The following is a 17,343-nucleotide window of genomic DNA, read 5'->3' as shown; positions in this document are numbered from 1 at the left end:
TACTAGCCAAATACCGGCAGCTCTACATCACTGTGATATTGGTTCTACCTGAGGATGCACATGAGATATGGGTTTAACATCTCATTTGAAAGTTGAAACTATGGTCAATAAAATTTGAACCTGCCTGGGGAAGATTGGCTTACCAACTAATGAAGTGGGGGTTCAGGTTGGAGGGTGGGAGGTGAGCAAAAGTTTGATAATTATTTAGTGGTTGAGTTGCCCTTATCAGAGCAGGGCATAAGCTTCCAAATGAAGTCTCTTTTAATTTGAACATTCTGACCCGAGGTAACAGTGAAGTGCTATTTTGCTGTGAAAGTATCTGCTGAAAATGTCATTTTCTTTTGTTCAACCTTTTAAATCTGCAATCTGTGACCATTATAATCATCATGTAGCTATTTCAAATCCATGCTCATGTTCAATCAAAAATCATGGGTACAAAGAAATGGACCTTTTCAGTGAGTCAGTTTGAGAATGGAACAATATGGGTCACATACCTGTTCAAGGATGGAATTGTTTGGCTTTTCTGGTTTGGGACAGGTGAGAGGTTGCACTGTAAAAATTAAAGTAGTTAAGAGATACTTCAACATTAGTACCAGTTCAAAACTTTTCTTCAGGAGGGTTACACCTGAAATGTTGACTTCTGTACCTCCTGATGCTGCCTGGCTTGCTGTGTTCTTCCAGGCTCCTGCCTGTCTCCCTTGGATTCCAGCAGCTACAGTTTTTTTTGTCTTTAACCCAGTTCAAAACTTTGTCATCTTTCTATTATGGATTTTGGATGCCCATCTCACTGGGCAGATAGAGCCCAGTTTTGATATCTCAGCTGAAGGATGCTCCTCCAGTAGGGCAGCACTCCCTCAGCACAACACTGGAGATTGGCAGGGAAAGAGCATCAGATTAGATTACACTCTCCAATCCTGGCATGGTATTTCATACCAACGCCCTTCTGACCCAGAGTGGTAATAAATGAGCCAAACTGGCATATACGTTACTAACAAGCCTGCTGACATACTAGTCCGAATTATAGATTAATGAAGGTCAGTTTTTGGACATACATTAACTCCTGTAATTCTGTCAAAGCAGGACTTAGTACATGTGGGAAGACCCTGTAAATAAAATTTGCTTCACAGGGTCAGACTTGTGATTCTTGGCAAACAGCAACTAGAGATTAATTTAATTTGATTTCAGCTCCACAACCTTCCTAATATCCTAAAACTCCCACCATTGCCCGTTCTGACCCCTCCTCCCCAGAACTGACCTCACAATTATTGCCAGTTGGCTGAAGTTCCTCAGACAAGGCCCCAAAGGTGAGGCCCCTGGCTCAAGTTCCCATGTTTCAGGCATCTATGGTCCATCAGGAAGCAACCTTTGCATCAGGAATCAAGGCCTCGTAATGAGCCCAAACTAATTTCTACCCCCATATGTGTAACCTGACACCCCCACAAGCCCTCAGTGTCAATAATCATTTCCACGCAGCTCTCTGTGTCAATCATTGCCTTCACCTGTACAGGTCCCTTGTGTTTGTTCTGGCACTGGCTGAAATCCTGCCTGACAGATACAGCGGTAACTCCCCAAGGTGTTATGACAAGTTGCGTTCTTGCCACACACATCTTTATCCTCACACTCGTCCACATCTGCAGTGAAGAGGAAAAAAGGTCACAGCAACTGCTCCCGAACTGGACTGAACAGACATGTACTATACGGACTCCCACTTGGTAATTTGGTGTTAATAATCTACGTTACATAAAACTTCCAGCACAAAAACAGGACATTCGGTCCATTAGATGGATAGTGGTCTTGATGCTCTATCGAAGAGCCTCCTTCAACACTGTCTCACACTATCAACACAGCTTACTATTCCCTTCTCCCTCGTGTACTCATCGACCTCACGCATTCATGCTCAATTATTCCATACCATAGCAAGCTCCACATTTTAACAATGTTTTGGGAAACACAATTTCTCCTCAACTCTTCACTGGGTTTATTAGTAACTATTAAATATATACATTCTCTTGGTTTGAACTGACCCCCCATCTTAAGCTGGATTCTGACCCAGCAACACTGAAGAAGTGGCAATATGTTTCCAAATCAGGATGGGGTTTTGCTCAGAGGGTACATTGCAGGTGGTAGACTTTAGTTTCATTGTATTTCCTTGTATGCAGATTGTGGACATTATCTGGGATTCCCTTTCATAAAAGAACAGAGTAGAAGAGTGGACTGTTTGTTACGTTAACAGGTGCATGTTTGTAAAGTGTATCTCTGTTAAAGTGTGCAAATATTGGCTTCAGTTCTACATTCAATCACTTAACTTTCTGGAAAATTGCATTTATAAGTTTAATGGTCTCATATTCTTGTGCATCTGGGGACTGGAGATGTGTGCATGATGTTTTGTCGAGCTGTTGTGGTGCATTTTGTAGATACTGCACATGGCACTGACAATGGGCCATTGGTGGAAGCATGACTACTTAAGATTTTATCTGTGCCATTGATAACCAAAGCATTAGGTACTGCACTGCACTATGGTGTTCGAATGGAACACTGGATCAGCTGTAAGAGAGTGCATTTTGTCTTGATGACTTATTTTCACTTTGTTTCATGTATACATCCTCCCCTTTAGGGAATAACTGGGAAGGTTTGAAAGGAGTAGCAAGCTGATTATTAGCTTCTCAACTTCAATTTGTAGGCCCAAATTACTGAGCTTCTCATCATAGATCAACCCCTACTCTCAGGAGGCACCCAGTGAAATTCCAGTGTGGAGTCTCCAAGGCAAGTACATCCTTCATCACAAAGGGCACCAAAAACATTAGTCATGGCTATTAAAGGAGATGGAACAGAGGCAGCTAGTTGGAGTTCCGATGCAGATGAACCATGATCTTACTGAATGAAGATAGTGGCAGGAAGCTTTTAGATTTGAAACACACCATGTATCGCACAGTCTCAGTGGGCCAGAGCACCTATTCCTGTGCTGTATTATTCTTTATTTTCTTCAGTATTTCTCCAATTTTTCACTCTGGCTTGATTTGGACATTAGTCTCTAATTCCTTTTGAATCCAGGACCATCCTGGAGAACTGACAACCTTATCACAAACAAGAGATTCGTGCCCCCATTTAATCACCCATAAGACTATTCTCCTTACCTTTACAAGTTGTTGCAATGCTGGAGGTCCCAGGATTGCGGGTAAACCCTTTACCACAGTAACACTCATAGCTCCCAACTGTGTTGCGACATATTGTGGATGGATCACATTGTGACCATGTACACTCATCAATATCTGTGTAAACAGTGATGTTCATTAATGACTGGACCACCATTTTCTCAAATTACAAGCTAAGATACAGGAACATGAGCAGGGCACTCAGCCCATCGATCCTGCTCCACCATTCAATAGGTGACCCAATTGTGGCCTTGACTCCACTTTCCTGACAGGTCCTCATTATCCTTGTCAATTATTTTGACGATCAAAAATCTATCGCATGCACCTTGAATAGAGAAACACAGAGAATTGGAGCAGGAGTAGGCCATTCGGCCATTCAAGCATGCTGTATCATTCAATATAATCATGGCTGACCATCCAACTGGCTTCTCTACACAGGGCATGTAAAGCCATGCAGCCATTAAGAAACTTGGAGGGTATGCCATGCAGGATATGGGGTAAGCTATTTAGGACTGAGATGAGGAGAATTCTCTTCACCCAGAGAGGGGTGAGTCTGTGGAATTTGCCACCACAGAAACCAGTCAAGGCCAAAACATTGTAGGATTTCAAAAAGGAGCTGGATATAGCATGTGGGGTGAAAGGGAACAAAGGATATTAGCGAGGTTTGAGAAGATTTGTAGCTCAGGTTGAGTTTCTGGATGTAGGTTTGCTCGCTAAGCTGGAAGGTTCACTTCCAGATGTTTCATCACCATCACCAGTGGGCCTCCAGGTGAAGATGTTACCTAGTAGGGTGATGAAACATCTGGAAATGAACCTTCCAGCTCAGTGAGCAAACCTACATCCAAAACAAAGGATATGGAGGAAAAGCAGGAATACGCTACTGAGCCGGATGATCAGCCGTGATCTTAATAAATATAGACACAGGCTTGAAGGGCCGAATGGCCTATTCCTGCTCCATGTTTCAATGATGACTGTGGCCTGCTGACAACGATGACAAGGTTCATTTCTTTCAGTCTGTGCTGAATAGCAAAGCCAGGCAGAGGTAACATGAGCAAAATACTGCTGAGGCTGGAAATTTGAAAGGATGTCAGAAAGTGCTGGAGAAGTTCTGTCAGCATCTGTGAAGAGAGAAACCAAACTAACGTTTCAAGTCCGACATGTCTTTTTGTCAGATGAATCATGAGGCTGTGTGTGGGACTGATAGGGAAAAGTACAAAAAGCCAAGGTAATATAACGCAGGGATAATCTCGGTAAGGCTCGCAGTGAGTGTGCACTATGGCAGTGAGCAAACATCCTGGTGCAGTCCATGAACTGGGTGTGTGTCCCCGAACACCCTTGAGTGTCCTTGCTGTGGCATTACATGGCCGTATGCTGGAACAGTGTTGAAATGCAGAAGTAAGTGGATCAGAGAGGTTCAAAGGAGTTCTGCGAGGTTTGCGCATGTTGGCTGTCAATGTACATGGACATAATGATTTGGGGATGCCGATGTTGGACTGGGGTGTACAAGTTAAAAACCACATAACACCAGGTTATAGTCCAAGTTTATTTGGAAGCATTAGCTTTGGGAGCACTGCTCCTTCATCAGGTGGTTGTGGAGAATAAGATCGTAAGACACAGAATTTATAGCAAAAGTTTACAGTGTGATGTAACTGAAATTATACTTTGAAAGAGACCTGGATTGTTTGTTAAGTCTTCTAGTCTTTTAGAATGACCATGTTGGTTTCAGTTCTTTCATACGTATACCCCAGAACTTGTTAAAAGTTACGTTCTCAAGTGAACTTTAACAGTAGGTGCCATGTCGGCCCAGATAATGCATTGAAGGTCTGAGGTGCCCTGTGTGAGGCTGTCTGTGTCCCAATGTTCAGACTGATTCTATTTCTAAAAAAGGGATTTACAGAATCCCTTGGTGACAATTTCATCCCTTACCATCAGCCACACCCACAAGGTAGAGCAAAACATCACCCAATCACAATGCAACGCCATCCATGTTCTTAAAGCCAATCACAACATTGTCATCAAACCAGCAGACAAAGGAGGAGCCATCGTCATTCAGAACAGAACAGATAACTGCAAGGAAGTGTACCCACAACTGAACAACCAGGAACACTACAGGCAACTATCAGCCAATCCGACCAAAGAGCACACCTGTGAACTAAACCCGTGAAGGAGCAGTGTTCTGAGAGCTAGTGCTTCCAGATAAATCTGTTGGACTATAACGTGGTGTTGTTTAATTTTTAAGTTTGTACATGGATGTGAGGTGCATTTAGCCAGTAAGATATTGGTGCCTGGTGGCCGATATAGGGATCCTTCACAGTCAGTGTTGAGCTGTAGTCACCAGGCCCTGTTCTGACTCCTGAATCGAGCATTCCTGACATCAAGCTTGTTTGGTGCATTTGGTCTAATAGGAAGCTGAATATTGATGAGGTGAGCAATGCTGTTAATCAGGTGTTTAACAAGCTACAATCCCTCTTCATTAGCAATCCATTCTGCCTGAATGGGAAACCTGTCTCGCAGCATGGCAAACACGTGGTCCTGACATCAAAATACTCATCGCCAACCCCGTGTCCAATGCTGCCACAGAGCTCACTACAGCCAATCTGGCCCAGACCTTTATAAAGCTCCCCCTCCTCTCCTTTTGTTCTGCCTGTGGATATAGTCCCACACAATCTTCATGAGATAATGCCTTCATCCCTGGAATGAGCCTCATGAATGTTCCTCCAATCGCTTCCAATTCCAGATATATCACTCCCCCAATAACCTGCATACAGGAAACTAGATGTGCTCTCTCTCAGGCCCTGTATATCTCTTGCAGGATCCCTTACTTTTATACTCCATTCCACTTGTCATAAAAGCCACTTTCTTTTACTTTGAAATATAAAAGATGATGGCTTGTGCAGACAGCCCATCATTGTGACACTCATTGCAGCTGGGCATTGGTGCGGGTAAGACTGTGAGGAATAAATGTAAGAAATTGGTGTGGGGTATAGATATGAGGTATGGCTGTGGGCCATGTGGGAATGGCATGGATGTAGGGAAAGGATGTGAGGCATGGGTGTGGGACATAGCTGTTTGATATTCATCCATGCCACAAGATACAAATACTGCCGCCTCCTCTTAGTCTGTTTGAGAGTCTCGGAAACCAATGGGGAATGACCTGATAATTGTCTTCAATCATGCAACAATCTCCTGACTTTGCTTAACACTTACCCACACAGTGAAATTGTTTGTCATAAAGATAACCAGGCGAACAACGCTGAGTCTGGCACATCCTCTGAATGTAGTATACCACTAGGAGAAAGAAAAATGAAGTATTTTAAACTTTTGTTCCTCAGTTGTCTTTCTTCCCTGCCCTGAAAGAGTTTACTCATTCTCCAATCCTTCACCCATTCCCCATGCACAGGCCCATCAACTTTTCAACCAGCAGTGATTGGGATGGAACTGGGTTTGGTTGGAACGATGAGGTCCCACGGCTGAGGTCCCACTACATTGTCTGAGTTTGATACATGTGCATAAGGGCCCAGGCTAGGTACAGTTGGCCTGTCATTTTCCCTGAACACCATTGTGAAACCAGTTGATCCTCTACAACAATCCAGAAACTTCCATGTGAACATCTTACCTGAAGCTAAATGTCAAATTAAGAGTCATAATGAGGTAAGTTTCAACATTAACAAGATTTGATTCCTCCAAGTGACCTGGCTGATAAAATCCATTGGCCTCGATTTGAATTAAACACCCCCTCCACCCCACCTCTACCATTGGGTAGGGAAGAGTCAGGTGAGAAATTAATTCTTTAAATATCGACCTCCTATCCATTGTGTTGCTGGGCGATGTAATAATAAGTGGCAATTCAGGCTGTGGACAAAGTTCCCACCAATAACGAACAGGGAGCTGCTTAAGACACAGTTGCAATGTACTGACATCACTGATGCCGTGGTGCAGCGTGAATATAAAGTAGCTGGAGACCTTGTGATCTGCTGCCCTGTGGGGTCAAGTTTTAAAAGGCGCTAAATGATGAACCGGAGGGGGATTTTCAAAATTCGAGTCACCTAACTCCTTCTCTGGCTCTTTCCTGCATTGGGGACTGAACTCCAATTGTGATAAATAATGTGAAGTGTGTATATCTTCTATTTAAACAATGTGACAAGGGTTTCTGTTCCTGTTGCAGCCAGTGAGCCCCAGACCTTCATCACCCTGCGGTTGCAAAGATTTATTGGTCAACTCCATTCTAATTGGATTGTCTTATGAGCAAAGGTTAAACAGGTTAACCTTACTGCAGTTTAGACAAATGAGAGGTGATCTCATTGAATCATAAGGGACTTGACAGGGTAAATACTGAGAGGATATCTCCCCTGATGGGAGAGTCTAGGATCAGAGGGCAGAATCTCAGAATAATGGGGCACCAATTTAAGACTGAGGTGAGGAGCAATTTCTTCTCTCACAGTGTGATACGTCTTGGAACTCCTTGCAGAGTCCTTAGAAAGTTAAAGTTGCCATTACCTTACCAGACCATAGAGCTGCTCTCTCATTAGACAGAGATGACTGGTGGTGGTTTAACCTGAGAGTCACCTCAGGTAAGGAGAGAGGAAACCTCAGCCAGTGTGGAAATTGAACCCATGCTGCTGACATCACTCTGCAGCACAAATCAGCTGTCTCACTAACTGAGCTAACTGACCTCCCCAAAGCTGTACATGATAATCTAGCTGAGGCTTAATCAGTGTTTTATCCCTTTGATCCAAACGATAATGTCCCTTGAAGGTCATCTTTAGTGAACGCACCAGGTAACGAAAGGAATCTGGTCAGCATGGACAAGTTGGACCGAAGGGTCTGATTCCGTGCTGTACATCTATATGAGTCTATGACTCGGTGACATTGCTCACCCATATGTCATGTCTGTTTATCGCTCTCTACAGGCCTGTTTATAGTGACTGCAGAATCAGCAACATTTCTCAAAATGAGGAAGGCAAGTTCGTTCTGCGAATTCTTATGTTTCCTGCCTTGCTGATCAGAATCTGAAAGCAGTATTGTTAAAGCACAATGAAAGAATTGTCTGTGCTAATGACAAAAAAAATTGATCCAGACTTTTGTTCCTGTGGCAAATACAGGTCATCATGGATTACAGAGGGTTCAAGAAGGGGAGTGTTGTGACAGAAAACAGAAGAGCAAGAGGTGCCATCGGTGAAAATGCAGTCATCGGTCTGCTTTCAACAGAGAAAGGAGACCAGGATGGGAGAGAGATGCAAGGCAAGTGGCTAGAAGAGATGATAGAGCAAAGGAAGAAATTGGTTTGGATTGGATGTGAAGAGAGAGCACAGCGAAGAGAGGGAAGATGTAGGGTCAGAAGATAGAATTGGGAGTGAGAACAGGAGAGAAACAGGGACAATGCAGAGGGAGGGTAGTGAGGACAGGGAAGTCAGGGTCAGGAAGAGATGTTCGGGGGGGATGAGAGAGGATACTGCTGAAAATGTGTTGCTGGAAAAGCGCAACAGGTCAGGCAGCCTCCGAGGAGCAGGAGAATCGATGTTTCGGGCATGAGCCCTTCTTCAGGAATCATGCCCGAAACGTCGATTCTCCTGCTCCTTGGATGCTACTTGACCTGCTGCGCTTTTCCAGCAACACATTTTCTGCTCTGATTCCAGCATCTGCTGTCCTCACTTCCTCCGATGAGACAGGATAGGCTTGCAAAAGGTGAGCAGGAGGGAAGGAAGAAGAAAGAGGAGACAGGCATGGGATGAGAAAGAATGGAAGGTGAAAGATGATATGAGGGGAGAAGAGCAATCAGAAAAATAATTAATAAAATGCTTTACCCAGAAACGACAAGCCACATCCAATTTTCATGTCAACAGAACTGTTTTCCTCAGGTGCTGTAACTGCTGCACTGTATTGGCACTGAATGAGAAATACGTTCTCTGTATTATTTTTCATTTGTGATGATCCAATCAGCAGGGGGAGGAAGTTAAATAATTTCCTGGTGGCCCTGGTCAAGACCAGAAAAAGAAAACTCATTTTGATTGAAGTAATATGACTATTGTCATTTCAACAGAGGCCGAATCGGGACCAACAAAAACAGGACCTTTTCTCAAGGTTTGGGTCTTCAGGAATGAATATCCTGCCCTGGGATTAGGAGTCACATTAGCAGCCACAATTTTCGAGAGACCACATTCACTGCAGCACTGCCCTAGTCATAATAACGATTCCCTTGGTATTAGCAACCTCAACTAAGACATCATAAATCAATGGTTAAGTTTCATCCAAACTGAGGGACACCACTTAACAGACTCCAACTTGATTTTAATGCACCTTCAGCATGAGGTTTGAATAAAAGTCCTGAAAATTTTAAGAAAGCATTTTTATCGCTAACCTTGATATTGCAGAACTGATATTCTGTCATGAAAGGTATTGAGACTTCTTGAATTGTGGCATAACCCTGACCAGAGAAGCCATTGAACTAACCACTGAACTATTTCACACTTATCCAGCTTCTTCTTAAATACAGCTATATTTAACTATTCCTTATGGTTGCAAGTTTCACTTTCTCAACAAGTCATTTCTCCCAAAATCTCAACTGCATTTATTTGTGGTCATTTGTATCTATGTCCCTTCAGTTGATTTTTGCAGAGTCCACTTGATGAAATAAAGTTAAAAATCACACAACACCAGGTTATATCCAACAGGTTTATTTGGAAGCACTAGCTTTTGCAGTGCTCCAAACGCTAGTCCTTCCAAATAAACCTGTTAGACTATAACCTGGTGCTGTGTGATTTTTAGCTTTGTACACCCCAGTCCAACACTGGCACCTTCACATCATGATAAAATAAAGCGTAATGGAACCTCCAGCAGCAGATGGCGACGGTGAGAGAGAGCAGCTGGAGCAGTCGAAAGAAAGGGTGTCTGAGGAGAAGGCAGCCTCATGTGGATTTGAGCATTCGAGCAATTGCAACACAACTGATCCTGCTAAGTACGCAACTACTTTGCAGACAGGCACGATGTAGTTGCTGGATTGGCAACTTTCAAGACAGGGAAGTATGTAGCATGTGATGATGGTCAGGCAGAGCCACTGGAACAGTTGATCGGACCCTTTCTGGAAAAAAGAATGTTTCTGGGAGAAGGATTTCTCATTGGGAAAAGGAGCAGACAGACAAAAGCTTCCTGAACCCAATGTCCATCCCAGGCTTCATTCCTTGTAAATATCTCCTTGTTTAACCTTAATTTTCCCTTAATGATTATAAAGACTTAATGCCAGTGGAATAAAGGATCCTTGTTTCATGATCTTTGGACAGGCCGTGTGTTCAAATCTCATGTTACAATAGGTTACTATCAAGCTCTGCTTCCTCCATCTTGGAGGGAAGAGCTCTAACATATTCAGTCTTTCAGCCTGTAATTAAACAACATTAGGGTTCAATGTTCTCGTCCAGCTGTTCGAAAATTAGTTCTAATTGGGAAATCATTAAGACTGTAATTGCTTCGCCCAGCACTTGGCCCTCTGGTCTGTAAACCATCCATCCAAAATGACGAGATAAACAATTGAGTGAATTAACATCAATCTCACCCGAGTCAGAAAATTATTTTTTTCATAATGAGACCAATTCATACATTAAACATCAAACTGAATGAGATGACAGAGTGTGATAGCGTCAAGGGAGATTTACTCTGTACCTAGCCTGCAGTTATTCCTGAGACGGACCTAATACCAGATTCTACGAGATAGAGTTTTGTCTGTCTCTGACAACAAGAGGAGATGAGTTGAGTTGCTCATCACATGGTGTTTTAATGATGATCAGAACCCTGAACATTTATAAACATTTCCGACTTGTAATTCCAAAATATATTGTTTGTCGGAGGATGCCAGCTACAGAAAACCTGTGGATTTAAATTCCGTGACTATCTGACAGAGTCCTATGTGAAACTAATGGACTGATGTGCATATTAGTTGGCAGGAGAAAGTGAGGACTGCAGATGCTGGAGTATGAGAGTCGAAAGTCTGATGCTGGAAAAGCACAGCAGGCCAGGCAGCATCCAAGGAGCAGCAGAATTGACATTTTGGGCATAAACCCTTCAGTGGAAAAATGGGGGGCACGGGGTGAAGCGGAGAAGGGAGCTGAGAGATAAATGGGAGGGTGGGAGTGAGAGTGGGGTGGAGGTGGGGGGAAAGATAGCTGGGAAGCTAACATTTTCATTTTGGAAACCCCTGGGTGACCTTAGTGGAGCCCCTTTGCTCAGGACAAGCACTCTTGCTCCCCATAATAATGTGCCATCCTCTATGTTGATCTACTCTCACTGGGTCAAGAAAAGTTTCAGTTTCTGATTGTGATGGCCCTTTTGCTTCCCCCATCACCACCAGCTACTTTAGTTTTTCCAGGATGGAATCTTTTTGTGTCCACAGTCTGATATTGTCAATGGTGATCTAAAGGTGTCCAAAAAGTTTAAAACCAGAACTGACTCTCCTATTGGCAGCACCACCGGTGGTGTATCGGCCAGTGGGAAGTGGCTCATAGCATCCACATTTGCCACTTGGCCTCCCAGACGGTATTCCAACTTGTAATTGTAGAGTTCAGCACTGAATTCAACCTGAAGCTGTGGGCAGCATAGCCATGTCCTTTTTAAGTAGCCTGAGTAGGGACTTGTGGTCCATCACAAGTTTACATCCGTATAGGTATTGGTGAAACTTTCTCACACCAAAGATAACCACCATTTCTTTCTTCAACTTTCCTTCTCGATCTGCGTGTAGCTTCGTTTGGCATCAGCCAAAGTCCGGGAAGCATATTGTTGGGGATGGAAATACATTATGAAGTGGGTGACTCGCTTGTAGCAGTCCAATTTAGATAAGTATTCGGGCCACACAAATCTTGAGTTATTGACGGGTTTATTCGTGAGCTCACAGGGAAAGACAAATCGACTGAATGGTCACATGTCACTGTGAAGGGAGACAGAGAGTTGCGTGATTATATAGGTTACAATCGTTTAATAATTAGCAAACTGTTAAGTGCAGGATAATGAGCAAGCTAGGCACCTTGCCCAGTCATTAGTTGCAGGCATGTAAAGGCTGGACAGTATCGGTTAGTAGCTGATAAGCAGGTGTAAGTATATGATAGGTTTTTCCAAAGAGAAGAATAGCACCATGCAAGGAAATAAATCATTTATCATTTATCAGGTATCAGGACAGCTGCAAGGCCAACTGTCTTAGCTGGGCATGGGGGGGAAACACAGGCTTTTATCGAGCAGACACTCAGATGAGATTCAAAAATGGTTTCCAGGCTTTTAATATGTAACAAAGTGGCTGCCCCAAATTTAACACTTCTCCCACAATTCCTTCCTTTTTTTCTTTTCACCAGATCAGAAAGGCAGTTCAGGAGGATGTTAGGGGCTCGGTGGGTATCCTGGAATAAAATCCCTATCCCTCATCCCTATCAGTGTCATTCCCTTTGTCAAATAGAGTCAGTATGCCAGACATAGGCTCAGGATTCCGAGTAGAATGTTAGTTTTGTTTTTACAGCGTTGTTGCTTTAACCGCTTTTTTAAAAAAATATTCCTCAGCCTTAGTGGCCTAACACTGTTTCTTCTGTTCCCTTTGTTTTTCATCTACCTACTCACAGTCAGCTATGAACATCTCTCAGCTTTTGGGAATTCCATCTGTCGTACATACCTCTATTCCCCTACCATATGCGTAATTCCTTCAACTAGCCGGTAAGGTATCTTTTCATTTAGTATTGGCTTTATCTTTTCATTCTTTAACTAATAATGAATTAATGAAGCCATGCTTCAAATTACCCATGAGGCAATGAAACACGTCACTGACAATGTGTAAAAGTATAAAGCCAATTGGTCCTATCAATTAGTTCTGATTATGTGGTTTAGAGCTAATACAATTGTTTTTTAAAATAATAACTAATATAATTATTATCTATAATTGAGAGGTGAAAACTGAACAAGTGACTAAGATATCATCAATATAAACTGGAAATGCATTTATTCAAAATCCAATTTTGGGCGGCACGGTGGCACCGTGGTGAGCACTGCTGCCTCACAGCGCCGGAGACCCGGGTTCAATTCCCGCCTCGGGCGACTGACTGTGTGGAGTTTGCACGTTCTCCCCGTGTCTGCGTGGGTTTCCTCCGGGTGCTCCGGTTTCCTCCCACAGTCCAAAGATGTGCAGGTCAGGTGAATTGGCCACGCGAAATTGCCCGTAGTGTTAGGTAAGGGGTAAATGTAGGGGTATGGGTGGGTTGCGCTTCGGCGGGTCGGTGTGGACTTGTTGGGCCGAAGGGCCTGTTTCCACACTGTAAAGTAATCTAATCTAAAATGTAAAATGTACACAATTTCCAATTCTGAGATCCATTATAATTATCAGGTTCTAGTCCCTTAATTAAAATCCCAGATTAGGTTCCTTAAACAGTCCTGACCAGACATTGCTCATTTACAATGCTATAGGCTGTGAAATTACTGCACCTGCATTAAAAAGTCTTGTCTCCTCACATGGTAACAAAATATTTCTAATGCATGAGTAATGGCCGAAACCAAAGACACAGATATTAACATTAGGATATTAATTTTTGTTACATGATTTTTCCACAACATAATGTTGAACTGAAACTTCAATTGTCAGCGAGGGAGGGAAATTGACATAGAATAAAAGTACAACTGTCACTCCATAATCACCAATCAGATACAGCAGTTTGAAAACTAAGTGGAAACAAATGAGTCTGAAATAAAAAATTTAATCTGCTGGTACCTTTTTCTAAAAACAATACTGTTGATTTGGGATATTTTGGATCAATCTTTATACTTCCAGTTTTACAATATTTAACTAAATTAAACAAAGTTCATTCAACTCCTCCACTCAATGAGTAAATGTTACAGCCTGAGATGATTTCCTCATGTCAGGTTTAGATTATAATTAAAAATTGAGCAGAGATCTACTCTCATCCTGGAATAGCATGATTCTGCACCTGAGGCCAGGTTTAGTGCTTCTGCTTTTACTTTTTTTAGTCAAAACTATGGAGAAGGTGAGAGCAAGTTTATACTGATGTCAAATGGTGCAGAATCTAAGGAGAAGACTTTTTTTTAAAAAGATTGTAATGTTGTCTTCCTCCATATTTAACTGATTTGAATTTGAATTGGCTTTCATGTAAGCATAAAAATTGATTAGTTAGAAATTGACAGTAGGGCAGTCATGGTAAGTAAGAAGAACAAAGTGAGGTAGTTAATATTTCATTTCATAATCACTGATGGTTCCTTAACTTTAAAAGAAATCATCTTAAATCCCAAAATGCAAAGCAAATTCAAAACTGTTCTGGATCTTGAGCTCCAGGGAACAAAATACAAATATTCAATCACCAACAAGTAAACGTGCATTCAAACCAGATCACAAAGGGTTAACCTTTCGGCAAGCTGCAGGGAAACAGTCCTGAGTCTCTCTCTCTCGCCACACACATGAACATTTTCCAACTTTCTACCTATCTCAGTTTTTAGCTTTTGTTTATTCCTTGCTTATAAGGGGAATAAGACACTCACATTCCAGAACAGTCAAAGCTAGGGAGCTCGCCTCATTAATCCTGGTTGTGACACATAGCTGCTGAACCAGGTGCGCAAAATCTAAATACCTCTCAGCCATTCCATTTGTAATTTAACAATGTTTTCCAGGCAAGTTGTTCGGCTCTGCATTAGTCCACAACCCAAGGGAAATACAAAAGAGTCTTCAATAGTTGCCCAATTCATTAAAGTCTGGACATCTTGAAGCAAGCAACTATAATTACTGCAGATTTGTACTAGCCAATTAAAAATAATGTTGGGCACTTGAACGGATCGGGGGCATCCTGAAGCATGCCTCAGTGTGGGTCCAGGGCTTACCAAATGGGGTTTCACTTGTCATAACCATGGGGCAAGCAAATTCTTTATTATTAATTTTGAAAAGCGTCAGATGCTTTCCGTTCGGACACAAGGACCCCGTTGTGTACTCACACTAGTATCTTGTGGTCAAGTAGCGAGAGTTGTATTAGCGTTTCTAACAGCACTTTTGTCCTTGGCCAGCTTTCTGGTTTTTTTTTGGACGCGGCAAAGCAGCAACTGCCCTCTATATTTCATCACTCAAACAATATCGGCCGGTGGTCTGGGTATCTCCTCCCTGACTCTTGATTCGAGCACATTTACCACGGCACTTCTGTGTTTTCCTTGAGACAGCAACCAGACATGGGCGAGACAAGATTTACTTGTCCCCGGGGGGGTGTGGGGTGGGGCAGCCCTTCTCTTGTATTTAGAGTTTAGCAATCCCATTATCCTGAAAGTAAACAACAAGAAGCAAAGAACAAACACCAAAGCAAACAGAACAAAACCATAGACAAACCAGGACAAACAAACAAAGACAAAAAACAAACTGAGACAGGCAACAAATATCGGGATCCAGGTCAACAACTCAAGGTGAACGCTGCCAAATTAGTTACAAAGTCCCTACTCATACTGCACCTGCACATTCACTAATATCATTTATTGTATCTGTTGCTCCCGATGCGGTCTCCTCTACATTGGGGAGACTGGACGCCTTCTCGCAGAGCGCTTTAGGGAACATCTCCGGGACACCTGCACCAATCAGCCACACTGCCCCATGGCCCAATGTTTCAACTCCCCATCCCACTCTGCCAAGGAGATGCAGGTCCTGGGCCTCCTTCACCGCCGCTCCCTCACCACCAGACGCCTGGAGGAAGAACGACTCATCTTCTGCCTCGGAACACTTCAACCCCAGGGCATCAATGTGGACTTCACCAGTTTCCTGATTTCCCCTTCCCCCACCTTACAGTTCAGCACTGTCCTACATGCCAATCTTCCTTCCCACCTATCAACTCCACCCTGCACTCTGACCTATTACCTTCATCCTCACCCCCATCCATCTATTGTACTCTTTGCTACCTTCTCCTCGGCCCCACACCCTCCCATTTTTCTCTCCACCCCAGAGGCTCACTGCCTTCATTCCAGATGAAGGGCTTTTGCCTGAAACATCGAATTTCCTGCTCCTCGGATGCTGCCTGACCTGCTGTGCTTTTCTAGCACCACTCTAATCTAGACTCTTAACTGTTTATACTCATGCCATTTGGTACAAAAAATTCACGATCCACATTTCAAACACTAGCCAATAAAATCATTTTGGGACTACCTAACGGTGAGATGTACATTGACGATTTGGTGACTTCAGTCACACGTGGTAGGAACTTTTGAAGCATCCGTTGCATAACTTTGTCCCACTGAGACAGGCAAGGAACAGTAAGGTGAAGGAGCCTTGGATGACAGGAGCAGAGGAGCTTCTCGTCAAAACGAAGATGCTAGCTTACTTAAGATTGAGGAAGCAAGGATCTGGCACAGCTTTAGAGTAATACAGGGTAGCTACGAAAGAACTCAAAAATGGATTGAAGAAAGCCAGGACGGGCACAAAAAAGCTTTGGCAGAAAGGGTTAGGGAAAACCCAAAGGCATTCTACACGTATGTGAGGAATAAGAGAATGATCACAGAGAGGGTAGGGCTGATCAGGGACAGTGGAGGGAACTTGTGCCTTGAGTCTGAAGAGGTAGGTGGGCCCTAAATGAATTTTTGCTTCACTATTCACTAGAGAGAGGGATCTTGTTGATAATGAGAACACCGTGGACCAGGTTAATATGCTTGAACAGATTGATATTAAGGAAGTGGATGTGCTGGAAATTCTGGGAAGCATGAAGACAGATAAGTACCCAGGGCCAGAGCAGATATATTCAAGGTTTCTACGGGAAGCAAGGAATGAGATTGCTGCACTTCTGACAATGGCCTTTGCATCCTCACTCTCCACTGGAGTAGTACCGTCTGATTGGAGGAAGGTGAATGTTGTTCCTCTGTTCAAGAAAGGGAATGGGGAAATCCCTGGGAATTACAGACCAGTCAGTCTTATGTCTGTGGTAAGCAAGGTACTGGAAAGGATTCTGAGAGATAAGACTTTTGACTATTTGGAAAAACATAGTTTGATTAAAGATAGTCAGCATGACTTTGTGAGGGGCAGGTCATGCCCCACAAGTCTTATTGAGTTCTTTGAGGAGGTGACAAGACAAGAAGACAAAGGTTGAGCGCTGGGTGTGGTGTATTTGGATTTCAGTAAGGCATTTGATAAGGTTTCCTATGGGAGGCTTATTCAGAAAGTTAGGAGGTATAGGATACAGGGAAATTTGGCTGTCTGAATACA

General features: G+C 43.1%; 1 protein-coding gene across 1 annotated transcript in view; it reads right to left on the bottom strand.

The window, feature by feature from the left end:
* Positions 1-17,343, bottom strand: part of LOC140468002 (adhesion G protein-coupled receptor E3-like) — a 61,078-nt gene that overhangs the window by 38,693 nt on the left and 5,042 nt on the right. The window contains exons 2-6 of the mRNA XM_072564132.1: positions 8,957-9,126; positions 6,360-6,440; positions 3,135-3,269; positions 1,500-1,631; positions 495-550 (exon numbers count right to left, since the gene is read on the bottom strand). Of these exons, the coding sequence (XP_072420233.1) occupies positions 495-550; positions 1,500-1,631; positions 3,135-3,269; positions 6,360-6,440; positions 8,957-9,126 (574 nt within the window). The remainder of the gene's footprint in view (positions 1-494; positions 551-1,499; positions 1,632-3,134; positions 3,270-6,359; positions 6,441-8,956; positions 9,127-17,343) is intronic.

This window comes from Chiloscyllium punctatum, chromosome 46, assembly GCF_047496795.1.
Source record: "Chiloscyllium punctatum isolate Juve2018m chromosome 46, sChiPun1.3, whole genome shotgun sequence".
In the NCBI taxonomy this organism is placed as follows: Eukaryota; Metazoa; Chordata; class Chondrichthyes; order Orectolobiformes; family Hemiscylliidae; genus Chiloscyllium; species Chiloscyllium punctatum.
Note: the sequence above shows the minus strand (reverse complement) of the source record. Positions and strands in the feature narration are given on the sequence as shown.